Source organism: Schistocerca serialis, chromosome 6 (assembly GCF_023864345.2).
Source record: "Schistocerca serialis cubense isolate TAMUIC-IGC-003099 chromosome 6, iqSchSeri2.2, whole genome shotgun sequence".
Lineage (NCBI taxonomy): Eukaryota > Metazoa > Arthropoda > Insecta > Orthoptera > Acrididae > Schistocerca > Schistocerca serialis.
Window position 1 is genome coordinate 62853461 of NC_064643.1, and position 13102 is coordinate 62866562.

At 38.7% G+C, this 13102-nt stretch overlaps 1 protein-coding gene across 1 annotated transcript in view; it reads right to left on the reverse strand.

Annotated features, from left to right (window-relative positions):
* LOC126483951 (zinc finger protein Xfin-like) overlaps window positions 1-13102 on the reverse strand; it is a 345327-nt gene that overhangs the window by 38247 nt on the left and 293978 nt on the right. The window contains exon 13 of the mRNA XM_050107239.1: window positions 11453-11714. Coding sequence (XP_049963196.1) covers window positions 11453-11714 — 262 coding nt within the window. The remainder of the gene's footprint in view (window positions 1-11452; window positions 11715-13102) is intronic.

The following is a 13102-nucleotide window of genomic DNA, read 5'->3' on the forward strand; positions in this document are numbered from 1 at the left end:
GCAATAAATCCCTGTAGTGTTCAAATCAACCTTAGAGTTGATGATACCTTTATCTTTAAGGACTATGTATGCATTCATTGTCCCCTCTGGTTATGCCTTTACCTTTAAGGACAATGTTTATATTCATTCTTCTCTCTAGTCATCTCTTATGGAAGACACTGAATGAAAAATGGTTTCCCATGCTATGGTGTGAACAAAATGGCTATAAACTTAATACTTCCCTCAAAGACCGAGTGATAAATACAGAGCTATGGAATGCAGTTGACAGTGTGTCAAAAAAGGTATATGCACTTAAAACAAGTAGCTATCATCAAAATCCATGAAGCTTCAGAGTAGATTCACATCTTCAGCACTTGGGAGAAGTAACATCTCAGGAGTCATCACAAGAAGGTGAGGGTAGTCAACATAAGATCTTCCAGTAGGACCAAGCCTCCTGCAGGTCCAACACCACATTTGCCAGTGGACACAAACTGCAGATGCATCCTCTGGTTCTCACTCAGGATTCAAGGGAAGACCATGTTTCACATCTGCTGGTAGTATCCTCCAGGAGGCTGATACAATCCTGGAGCTTGGTGAGACAACCAGTGAAAACTTCCATTATTTAGTATCCTACTTAATAGTTGAAGACATACAGCTGGAGCTGAGAGACCTTGTGGTGGCTCGAGACCTGCCGGGACTCAAATTCCAGAAGGCTCCATGGCAGTACAGGTGGTGGAAGAACTAGAGTAGCGAGCATATAAACAAATGCCAACACTCAACACACAGTCCACAGCAGGTACTGCCTTTATAGTGTTTAAAATAGATGCAGAATAATTGTAGTTTTAGTTTTCTAACATGTTATATATATTTTTTCTAAATTCATTCTAGTACATGCTATACTACACATTAAATATACTGTGTGTAACAGATTTCTTTCGTAAAATGGCGAAAAATTAACGTTATGTATAGTTTTCTCGTGAATAGGTCAATGTACTGTAGCACAAAATAAATAAAAATAGAAATAACAAGTTCCTACTTGTTGCTAAAATTCATATTGCTCTTCGTCAAGTTTGTGTTCAATTTCTCTCTCTATTCTTTTATTATAAGTGTGAATATATTTGCTGCAAGTGTCATTGTAGCCATGAGCTCGACTCCAGTCCACCATCAGCTACGGAGGGCAAAGCTCTGAGAATGCCAGCCAGTCATGCTGGCAAAACATCAGAAAAATCAACAAACAAACATCATCCAAAGGACCTGAGATAGAAGCCAACACAAAATTGCTCATTAAACAGTTTGTTATTGATAAAATTATTTAGTTGGATGGATAAAAAATCTATTCACCAAGTGGCGGCAGAACACACACACATGAAAGACTGTTATCGTTTGCAAGCTTTCGAAGCCAGTGGCTCCTTTCTCAGGCAGAAGGGTTGAAGGGGAAGGAAGGAGGGTGAAGGAAAAGGACCAGAGAGGTCTAGGAAAAGGGATAGATTTTGGGAAAGTCACGCAGAACTGCAGGTCAGGGGAGACTTACCATATGGGATGAGAAGGAAAGACCGATTGTTGGGAACTGCATCGAATGAGATTTGAAAAACTGAGAGCTTAAAGGTGGAAGACACAGTAATATGCAAGACAGAAACTACTACAAGAACATCGAGCATGAGTTAATAAGAGTGAGAAGCTAAGTGCATTGTATGTAACAGAGGTGGGAGGGGGTGGTGAAAAATAGACAGGAAAGACAATGAAAGATGGATATTAAAATGGAGTGAAGCAGAGAGAAGAAAAGCTGAGATGGAAAAAATTAATATAAATTAAGACCAGGTGCGTGGCGAAAACCAAGGACATGTTATAGTGCTAGTTCTCACCGGCAGAGTTCTGAGAAACTGGTGTCTGGGGGAAGAATCCAGATAGCACATGTGGTGAAACAGGTATCGAGTTTACTCTCTGCCTCTGTCCATTCATCCTAATTGACAATTTGGTGGCAGTCATGTCGAAGTAAAAGGCTGAACAGTGTTTACATAATAGCTGGTATGCGACATGTCATTTTGCGTATACTATCAAAGGGAGAGCCACCTGCGAAACAACACGTCATATACCAGCTATTATGTAAACACTGTTCAGCCTTCTACATCGGCAAGACTACGACCAAATTATCAATTAGGATGAATGGACATAGGCAGAGAGTATATACTGGCGACTCGCAATATCCTGTTGCAGAGCATGCTCTACAACATGACATTTGTGATCTTGACACCTGTTTCACCATACACGCCATCAGGATTCTTCCCGCAAACAACAGTCTCTCAGAACTCTGCAGGTGGGTACTAGCACTACCATGTCCTTGGTTCTCGCCAGCCATCTGGTCTTAATTTATGTTAATTTCTTCTGACTCAGCTCTTCTTGACTGTATCTACTCTGTGCTTTACTTCTTTGTAATTTCCGGATGTCATTGCTGGCATGGTTGTCTCTCGATCAGAATGCCATCTTCCGTGCAGTACACGATCATAATGACACCTGCTGACAGTTTGTATGATTATATCGTTACTTAGACAGAGGACAGGGAAATAGCAATTTGTTGCTTTAATTTCGGACGCCAATGTCTGTAACTTCACACAGAAACATACAGAATATTTTTTGTAACCGTTAATATAAGGGAGCGATTTTTTGGTCAGATAATATCTCTAAGTTAAGTAATTAATATTACACATAAAAGTTGGTCCAATAACTTTATCGAGAAATATTTAATGTAGATAGGTAGTCATTCACATTTTGGATTTAGTTACTGAAATTTCTATTCTCATTAAAAAGTATGTCTGTATTGGACTGATGACCATAATTTTATCTTGCTACCCCTCATAACTGTGTGTTCTGTGGCATTACTGAAGCTATCTGAAATCTGCATGTTTTGTTCATTGATTATGGCTATGTTTTGGAGAAGAATAATTAACCTTGAGTTTGATTGGCTAAATTAAACATTACTAACATGATCACAGTCAAACTTTTTGTAAAATAACAGCTCAAATGACTTATAGCATGTTACGGTTATTTACAACTTGTGCAGAAACCAGAATGCAGCTATGAGAGTCAAAGGATATGAAAAGGAAGCAGTGGTTTTGACAGGAGTGAGACAGGGTTGTACCTATCCCCAAAGTTATTCAATCTGGACATTGAGCAAGCAGTAACGGAAACCAAGGAGAAATTTGGGGAGGAAACTGAAATTCAGGGAGAAGATACAAAAACAATGAGGTCTGTTGATAACATTGTAACAAAGGACTTGGAAGAGAACAAAGGACTTGGAAGAGCAGTTGAATGGAATGGATAGTCCCTTAAACCGGTGTTTCAGGAAGTCTTTTCTGAAGGTATTTGTCTTGAGTGTAGCTGATCTTAGGTGAAACATGAAAGATAAGCAGTTTAGACAAGAAGAGAACAAGTTTTTAGATTGTGGGGCTAAAAAAAAAAATGCCAAAGATCAGATGTTTGGATAACTAATGAGGAGGTAGTGAAACAAACTGAAGAAGAAAGAAATTTGTGACATGATTTGACTAAATGAAGGGCTCGACTGAGTCATGAGGCATTAAGGAATCCACTACCAAAGATTTAAATTTATAATTGACTTTCTTAACTGTTTTTCATTCATCACTGCAGCGCAGGAAGTAACGCAAAATGCCAAAAACTGGAGATATGGAATGAAGCCTGTAGACATCAACTACTGCTAGCAAGAGGGGAAGGTGCAGTCCATGTAAAGAAACACCAATACAACAGAAGATGCTTCTTAAATAACAGCGAAATGCGCCTGGTGTAATTCTTTTTAATTACACTGCAGTCAGCTCAAGACAGATAACCTATAATAAAAGATGTTAACAGCTGCTGTGGAAGATGGCCACACAAAGAAACATACTATTTAAGTATGTTTCTGTGTATTTATCTACTGAGTAAGAGTAGAGAAGGAATAGTGACAGAGGTGGGTTTTTTTTTTCTTTTTTCTTTTTTTCTTTTTTCGGGAGGGGGGAAACCATGATGAGTGGATACGAGACATTAGTATATAGCAGTGTGGTGGAGTGTGAGCTAGAGGAGAAGGTGAGGAGTAAGAAGTGAAGTAAAACTGCGAGGGGGGTGGGGGGTGAGTGGGAGGGGATGAAGGATGGAAAGGCTCTTTTCTTCTTCATGTGATTTAATCAATTATTCTATATAGAGTCTGGTTTCCAAAATTTATCTGGTCATTGAGCAACTGTTTATTTTGTGTTAATGCTTTTTTTACGTGGAAATTTTCATGGAAAGGAAGGAGGTGTGTGGTTCATGGTGTGGGTTCCTGTAGTCATGTCCTAGTTCATGAACCACGGGCAACGTATGAGTGGCCAAGTAAGTGGTCCCGACAGTCGGGATACCAGTTACTTTGGAATAAGGCTGGGCATCTCGGACATATTCTGAGTCGTGGTCACCTTTGTGCTCATACGGCAAAGACTACCAAATCCACCGGTTAGTTCCTCAGCCGTTAGGGGTAAAACCCAATGGGACTCGGGGCAAGTAAGGCTAGCAAGCTGCTTCCCTGGTACTTTAAATATGATGCTGGCAACAATCAGAGCAAAATGCCTCGGACCTTTGGAGTTGACGGAGTCCCACCTCTAACTGACAAACCAGGGACTCCTAAGATACGACTTGGCAAACAAATGGTAATGAGATGGGGAGCTATTAATATCAATGGGGGCTACTCTTGGAAGAAGGTAGAGCTGGCAGAGGCTGCAAGTAAGATGGGGCTGGACGTTTTAGCTGTTAGTGACATTCGGGTAAGGGGTGAGAAAGAAGAAGAAGTGGGAGAATACAAGGTCTACTTGTCAGGAGTCAAAGTAGGAATAGCACAATGGGGTGTAGGGCTTTACATCAGGAAAGAAATGGAACCCAGCGTAGTTGCAATAAGGTATGTAAACGAACGACTGATGTGGATAGATTTGACAGTGTCTAGCAAGAAAATTAGGATTGTGTCAGTATATTCGCATTGTGAAGGGACAGATCAAGATAAGATGGATAGTTTTTATGAGGCACTCAGCGATGTAGTTCTTAGAGTAAAGGACAAGGACAGTGTTCTGCTCATGGGTGATTTTAACGCCAGGATTGGAAATTGAACAGAAGGGTATGAAAAGGTTATGGGTAAATTTGGAGAGGATATGGAGGCCAACAGGAACGGGCAGCAACTCTTGGATTTCTGTGCCAGTATGGGCTTAGTAATCACAAACTCCTTTTTTAAACATAAGAACATTCACTGGTATACTTGGGAAAGCAGGGGAACCAGATCTGTCATTGACTATATAATAACAGATCAGGAATTCAGGAAGGCTGTGAGGGACACACGTGTATTCAGGAGATTCTTTGATGACACTGATCATTATTTAATCTGCAGTGAAATTGGGATTGCGAGGCCGAAAGTGCAGGAGGTCAGGTCCATATGTAGAAGGATAAGAGTGGAGAAACTTCAGGATAAGGAAATCAGGCACAAGTACATAACAGCGATCTCGGAAAGGTACCAGTTAGTTGAATGTAGCCAATTACAGTCATTGGAAAAGGAATGGACAAGGTACAGGGACACAGTACTAGAAGTGGCTAAAGAATGTCTTGGAACAGTAGTGTGTAAAAGTAGGAGGAAGCAAACAGCTTGGTGGAATGACACAGTCAAGGCAGCCTGTAAAAGGAAAAAGAAGGCGTATAAAAAATGGCTACATACTAGAACTCAGGTAGACAGAGAAAGTTATGTTGAAGAAAGAAACAAAGCCAAACAGATAATTGCAGCATACTAGAAGAGATCTTGGGAAGACTTTGGAAACAGGTTGGAGACACTGGGTCGAGCTGCTGGAAAATCATTCTGGAGTGTAATTAGCAGTCTTCGAAAGGGAGGTAAGAAGGAAATGACAAGTATTTTGGACAGGTCAGGAAAACTGCTGGTGAATCCTGTGGATGCCTTGGGCAGATGGAGGGAATATTTTGAAGAGTTACTCAATGTAGGTGAAAATATGATCAGTAATGTTTCAGATTTCGAGGTAGAATGGGATAGGAATGATGATGGAAATAGGATCACGTTTGAGGAAGTGGAGAAAATGGTCAATAGATTGCAGTGCAATAAAGCAGCTGGGGTGGATGAAATTAAGTCGGAACTCATCAAGTACAGTGGAATGTCAGGTCTTAAATGGCTACACAGGATAATTGAAATGGCCTGGGAGTCGGGACAGGTTCCCTCAGACTGGACAAAAGCAGTAATCACACCAATCTTTAAACATGGAAACAGAAAAGATTGTAACAACTACAGAGGTATCTCTTTAATCAGCGTTGTGGGTAAAATCTTCTCAGGTATTGTTGAAAGGAAAGTGCGAGTATTAGTTGAGGAGCAATTGGATGAAAATCAGTGTGGGTTTAGGCCTCTTAGAGGTTGTCAGGACCAGATCTTTAGCTTACGACAAATAATGGAGAAGTGTTATGAGTGGAACAGGGAATTGTATCTATGCTTTATAGATCTAGAAAAGGCATATGACCGGGTTCCTAGGAGGAAGTTATTGTCTGTTCTACGAGATTATGGAATAGGAGGCAAACTTTTGCAAGCAATTGAAGGTCTTTACATGGATAGTCAGGCAGCAGTTAGAGTTGACGGTAAACTGAGTTCGTGGTTCAGAGTAGTTTCAGGGGTAAGACAAGGCTGCAACCTGTCTCCACTGTTGTTCATATTATTTATGGATCATATGTTGAAAACAATAGACTGGCTGGGTGAGATTAAGATATGTGAACACAAAATAAGCAGTCTTGCATATGCGGATGACTTAGTTGTGATGGCAGATTCGATTGAAAGTTTGCAGAGTAATATTTCAGAGCATGATCAGAAATGTAAGGAGTATGGTATGAAGATTAGCATCTCCAAAACGAAAGTAATGTAAGTGGGAAAGAAATATAAACGGATTGAGTGCCAAATAGGAGGAACGAAGTTAGAACAGGTGGACGGTTTCAAGTACTTAGGATGCATATTCTCACAGGATGGCAACATAGTGAAAGAACTGGAAGCGAGGTGTAGCAAGGCTAATGCAGTGAGCGCTCAGCTACGATCTACTCTCTTCTGCAAGAAGGAAGTCAGTACCAAGACTAAGTTATCTGTGCACCGTTCAATCTTTCGACCAACTTTGTTGTATGGGAGCGAAAGCTGGGTGGATTCAGGTTACCTTATCAACAAGGTTGAGGTTACGGATATGAAAGTAGCTAGGATGATTGCAGGTACTAGTAGATGGGAACAATGGCAGGAGGGTGTCCACAATGAGGAAATCAAAGAAAAACTGGGAATGAACTCTATAGATGTAGCAGTCAGGGCGAACAGGCTTAGGTGGTGGGGTCATGTTACACGCATGGGAGAAGCAAGGTTACCCAAGAGACTCATGGGTTCAGCAGTAGAGGGTAGGAGGAGTCGGGGCAGACCAAGGAGAAGGTACCTGGATTCGGTTAAGAATGATTTTGAAGTAATAGGTTTAACATCAGAAGAGGCACCAATGTTAGCACTGAATAGGGGATCATGGAGGAATTTTATAAGGGGGGCTATGCTCCAGACTGAACGCTGAAAGGCATAATCAGTCTTAAATGATGATGATGATGATGATGATGGAAGGAGGTGTCTGTCTTTACTGATTTTTATGATATTCATATCGTTTTCAATATTTCTTGGTCTATGGTGTTCTTCTTTTAAATGATTCACAAATGTTGAATGATTTGTACCATATTTGAATGTTCTGATGTGTTCTTTATACCTTGTGTCAAATGTCCTGCCAGTCATTCCAATGTATATCTTCATACAATCTCTGCAACTGAGCTGATAGATACCACATTGTTGGTATCTGCCTGGTTTTGATTTTAGTTTTGGGAGGTGCTTTTGTATGGAATTGTTTGTTTTGTAAGCAATGTTTGTGCCTTGTTTTGTGAATATGTTTCCTATTTTATGAGTGAATTTGTTGTGGAAGGTTTTTTGGTTGTAGTGCATGTTGTACGAGTTAGTGTGGTTTGGTCTGTTTTCTTCATTATTTGTCCCTTAATTTTTTTATTTAGTTTGTCTACCATTGTTTCTTTGTGTCCATTTTTAATGCTATTTGTTTTATCACGGCTAACTCTTTCTGGTAATTAGAAGTGTTTAGGGGGATCCTATTCAACCTGTTTAACATGTATCTGATTGCTGCTTGACATTTGAGATAATGTCACCTGTTGTGGGTTTTCTGTACATGTTGAATGTGTGTTTATTATTGTCTTTTCATATGGTTATGTCTAAAAAGTTGAGTGTTTTCCCGTTCTTCGTCTACTGTGAACTTTTATGTTTTTGTGTACAGTATTTATGTCTTTGTGTAGTTACTGTACTCTGGTTTTAGGTTCATCTACCATGCATATTATGTCATACATGTATCTGTCCCAGCAGATGACATAGCTTTTCTTTGTTATTGTGTATTCAAATATTAGTTTGTTTATGTGATTCATGAAAATGTTGGCTAATGTTCCTGAGATAGGTGAATCCATGGATAAACCTTCTTGTATGAAGTATTCTTGACTGAATTCAAAATAATTTTGTTCTGTTATTAACTGTAGCAATTTTATGGTTTCATCTGTGTGTTCATGAGGTAGCTGGTTGTGTGTTTTCAGGTTTTCTTCAATTACTTTCATGGTTTCATTAACAGGGGTGCAACTGTGCATACTTTCTACATCAAAGGAGAGCAATGTTGCTGTGTCAGGGATTTTATTGTCTATCACATGTTCTACTAGTTGAGAGGTATTTCTGATTGTTCTGTCATTTTCTAGTTTATGATACTGGGTGAGCTGTGACCACATTTGTTTTGCTAGTAGGTATGTACGAGCTGCTCTGAAATTTACTATTGGACGGACTGGATAATTTTCTTTATGGGCTTTTGGTTAACATCTCATGTTCAAGGTTTGAGGTTTTTTTTGTACAAGTCTGTTTCTCTCTGTCTGTAAATGTATACTCTACATTTTTTAATGTGTTTGAAATCTGTTAGTTCGGTTTGATTTTAAATTTTTTATGTTGTTTTTGCTGATGAATTCTTCTGTTTCTATGTATTCTTTTGTATTCATGAGGACAACACCATTACCTTTGTTATAATGACATTTTGTGTTTGCAGTTTTTTCTTTAGATTTGTAGCACTGTTTCATCACAATTATTTTTGAACTTATTGTTTTCTTTTTTAATCTGTGTTGCTATGTGTTTAATTTCTTATTTTTTTCTTTCACATAAAAAAGAGAACCTCCATCACTTTTCCTTCTCTACTCTTACACAGTCCATAAATACACAGAAACAAACTTAAACAGAACTACACACATACAATAATCTAATTTAAAAAAGAATATTTGTAGGTCAAAGACAAAGATGTGGAAAGATTATGTTGCCAACACTACAAAACACAAACAGCAACACATACCTGAAGCACAAAAACAAACAGAATACAGTGGTATGCATAAAACTGTGTTGGGAGAAATGCACAGTGCTGCAGACATCTAAAAAGTAGACGAAAATTATCTGTGTCTAACACAGAAAAACAACAATGTGCTAGCAGATGGCATTTCCTGATGTAAGCAAGAAATTAGCCAAAAAATCACCGTAAGCACAAACCAACCTATCCTCAATTATCTGTTTTTCGATCTAAAAAGCAAATCAAAATGTAAATAAACTTAATTACAGACCACTGATGATGCTTTACCTCAATACAGCGAAACATGTCTGGTGAAAAAAATCAAGCATTTTTGTAGTTGCCACGACGGATCAAAAATACCTCTCATGAATTACGAAGCAACTACAGACACCATGGCCACACAAATGAACAATGCAATGTAAAAGAATGCTTTTGTTCAGAGATAAGAAACATATTGTCGTGAGTCTCTGCACAAACACATTTGTATATAAAAATGTTTCTAATCTGTCTCTCTGGTTTACTATCACCTACGTAATTTTATTGTCTTCAAGAATTGACTGGGTACTTTGGACACGATATGAAAAGAACAATTTTGTATACAGAAAGAATTCTGGTAGACACATTTAAATTTGAAAAATGTTAGATTTTCATGTGTCAGGCTTTTCTTCTGTTTCACGGAAATAAATCCTTTCTGCTTCTACATTCTGGCTCTGTTCACGAAATTTCTGAATCACCGTCAGCAGCATATCAAACTCACACTAACCAAATGTATAGATAATTCAGATTCCAAATGATATGACAACTGCATTTCAACCACTAGATAGAGAATTTTTCCATGACTCCAAATTATTTTACAGAACAGTAACACAGAGAACTGTGATGCACACATGACTGCTATTTTCACTCAACCAACATAACAGTAATCATAAGTTTCAATCATTAGTATACTATATATCTCTCTCTCGTTGGTTTCAAAATTTGATTAAGCATGTAAAGCACTCCTAAAAGCATAATGACTTTACGCAGGATTCCTAACTATGCTCTACTTTTCTGTGAAAAGTTTAGGTTAGTCTGATACTCACAGGGTTGCCAATTGTCATAATTTATGTTCACGGTGTACAACAAAATGTGTGTTTTGAATACTTTTACACTATTTATAAGAATTGAAATTAATGTACACATGTTGGAAATTTCTTATTTATGTGCACGTTTTCCATACCAACTTTAGAGAGAGAGAGAGAGAGAGAGAGAGAGAGAGAGAGAGAGAGAGAGAGACAGGACTGATTTTTCTATTAATATTTAGCTATCCTTCAATTGATTTAAATCACGAAATCTAGCCTCGCATCACACAACTGATTCAGAGTAATGACAAGAGAGCACTGCAGCACTGAGCGAATTCAGGGCTGTAGAACACGCAATTTCAACTAATAGTGGTAAAAAAGGTTTCAAGCTGGCAAACCTGACTGTTTGCGAGTGTTAATCAACTTGGCCAGTTTCTCAGCTGCCATTGCTTTAACAACGTTAAGGTCGCACCTCAACAGCTACAGCTTGAGTTTGTAAAAACTTAAAAATGTGACCCCTCATATAGCTTCCTCCCATTGTTCATTAGCTAGATTTTTTGAAGACTTCTGTGTTACAGTATCAACCTATTGATAAATGGAAATTAAAGTAAAATAAAAAACATTGAATGAGAAACCTGAAAGATTATCCTGTGTGATTTTGACTCAACTTGTGCACATTTCTGAGCAGATTCCAATATGATTAATACTTCCCCAACCATCCATACTTTGCTTTTCACAGTGGTTTTAGAGATATAAGCACTAAAGAAAGGCATGCACACATACTAAAGGAGGGGGAACTGAGAGGCAAGGGATAAGGAGGATGAAGCAAAAGGGAGGGAGTAAGAAGATATGTATAATTGTTACCTTCTGCAATGATTCAACTGCTGCATTTCAGTAAGTTGAGTTACATAGTTATCTAAGGTTATTTTAATGATCATGTTATTTTGTGTTCTTGTTTCGTGTATGTCAGCAATAGACATAAATTACCTGGCATACGAAGGGCCTCGTTTCACTGTGAATAAGCATGTGAGCTTTGAGATATGGCCCCGTTCTAAAGCATTTGCCACATTTTGGGCACGGGTAAGACTCTTCTGGGCCATGTGTAGTCAGATGCCTTCGCAAGTACCTTTCCCAAGTAAACACCTTTCCACAGCATGGGCATGGAAAATGGTGAGATGAAGTGTCCAAATGATGTTCCAGTGCTGCATGTGTTTTGAATTTCCTTTTGCACTTGTAACAGACCAGCCCTCTGCAAATAATGGAAATGATTATGATGATGAGAACTGTGCTGTAGCCACATTTTTTATGTTATAAATATAGGATACAAAATAAGAGGAACATAAGTTCTTATATTTACACTTTGCTAATGGCTGAAAAGAATAAATTAGTTTCCTTGCTCCTGATGCCTGTTAACGCATCCATCAGGTAAGTAATATATATATAATTCATAAACACTATTTGTTACAAATCATCCTTCAACTGTTGTGATCAATATCAAGAACACCACAATTCACTCACAAAAGAGAACAACACTTTATACTGGACAATACCAACACAAATTTGTTATATGATGGTGAATTTTTTTTGCTACAACTGTAATACTTCTTAGAGCTCTCTCTCTCTCTCTCTCTCTCTCTCTCTCTCTCTCTCTCTCTCTCTCTCTGTGTGTGTGTGTGTGGGGGGGGGGGGGGGGGGGCGCACGCATGCACATGCACATGCGAGTGCTGTTCCCATTTACATGGTGTATTGCTTGTTCTAGAATATTATGGGAATCCATCCATATCTAATAAGTCCCATCTGTTGATAGTTCAGCTGAGAATTATTCAGCCATCTCCTGAGTTGTAAGACTGAATGTGCCATCCTCTTACGCAACTAATTAAAACATCACTTGTATGAATGGACACCTGGACACAGATCATCATCATAGTGGGAGAAATGTCACTCAAGTGGCAGAGACGTATACTACCGGCTCACTCTATGTAACAAACGTTCTATCACATGTTTGTAGTTTATAGACACTAGACATTGATAACATGGGTATTGCAGCACAGTCCTTGAGAGCTCACTGTTTCACATGCCGCATTCCACATTTCATCCAACTTAAATTGCTTATCAGTTGGATTTTGATGACTTCTTTAGCCGTGGAATCCCAGAAGGATGATGCAGACAGAAATTTAACATTTCCATATTCCACAGAATACCTGCCTCGATGTAGTGTTCAGCCACTGTGGGTTGTACCAGAATATATGTAGTACGGTAGTAGATCGAGGAGTAGGATAGACGTATGAAGAGACAGGACTCACACTTGTCTTCATGTAATGTGGGATAGGTTCGAGGATGGTCTATGTAGGAACCTCATCTGTGAGGGGAGAGGAAATTAAATATTGTCACAGAGTCAATTTTCAACATCCACTTATTTTAAATCCTAATCAACAAAATCAAAAGAGTAACAGAAATATTTGTTACAACTAAACAATGCTACGTCCCAATGTAAATCGCACAATTCTCATCCTAATGTATTTGCCATTAATTTTCAGCACAGCAATAGCCTGAAAAAGCGACTCTCATGAAATTCAATCACATGAATGAATCACCACTTAAGAAAATTATGGGTAAAGGGTATAAGCACAGATGTTT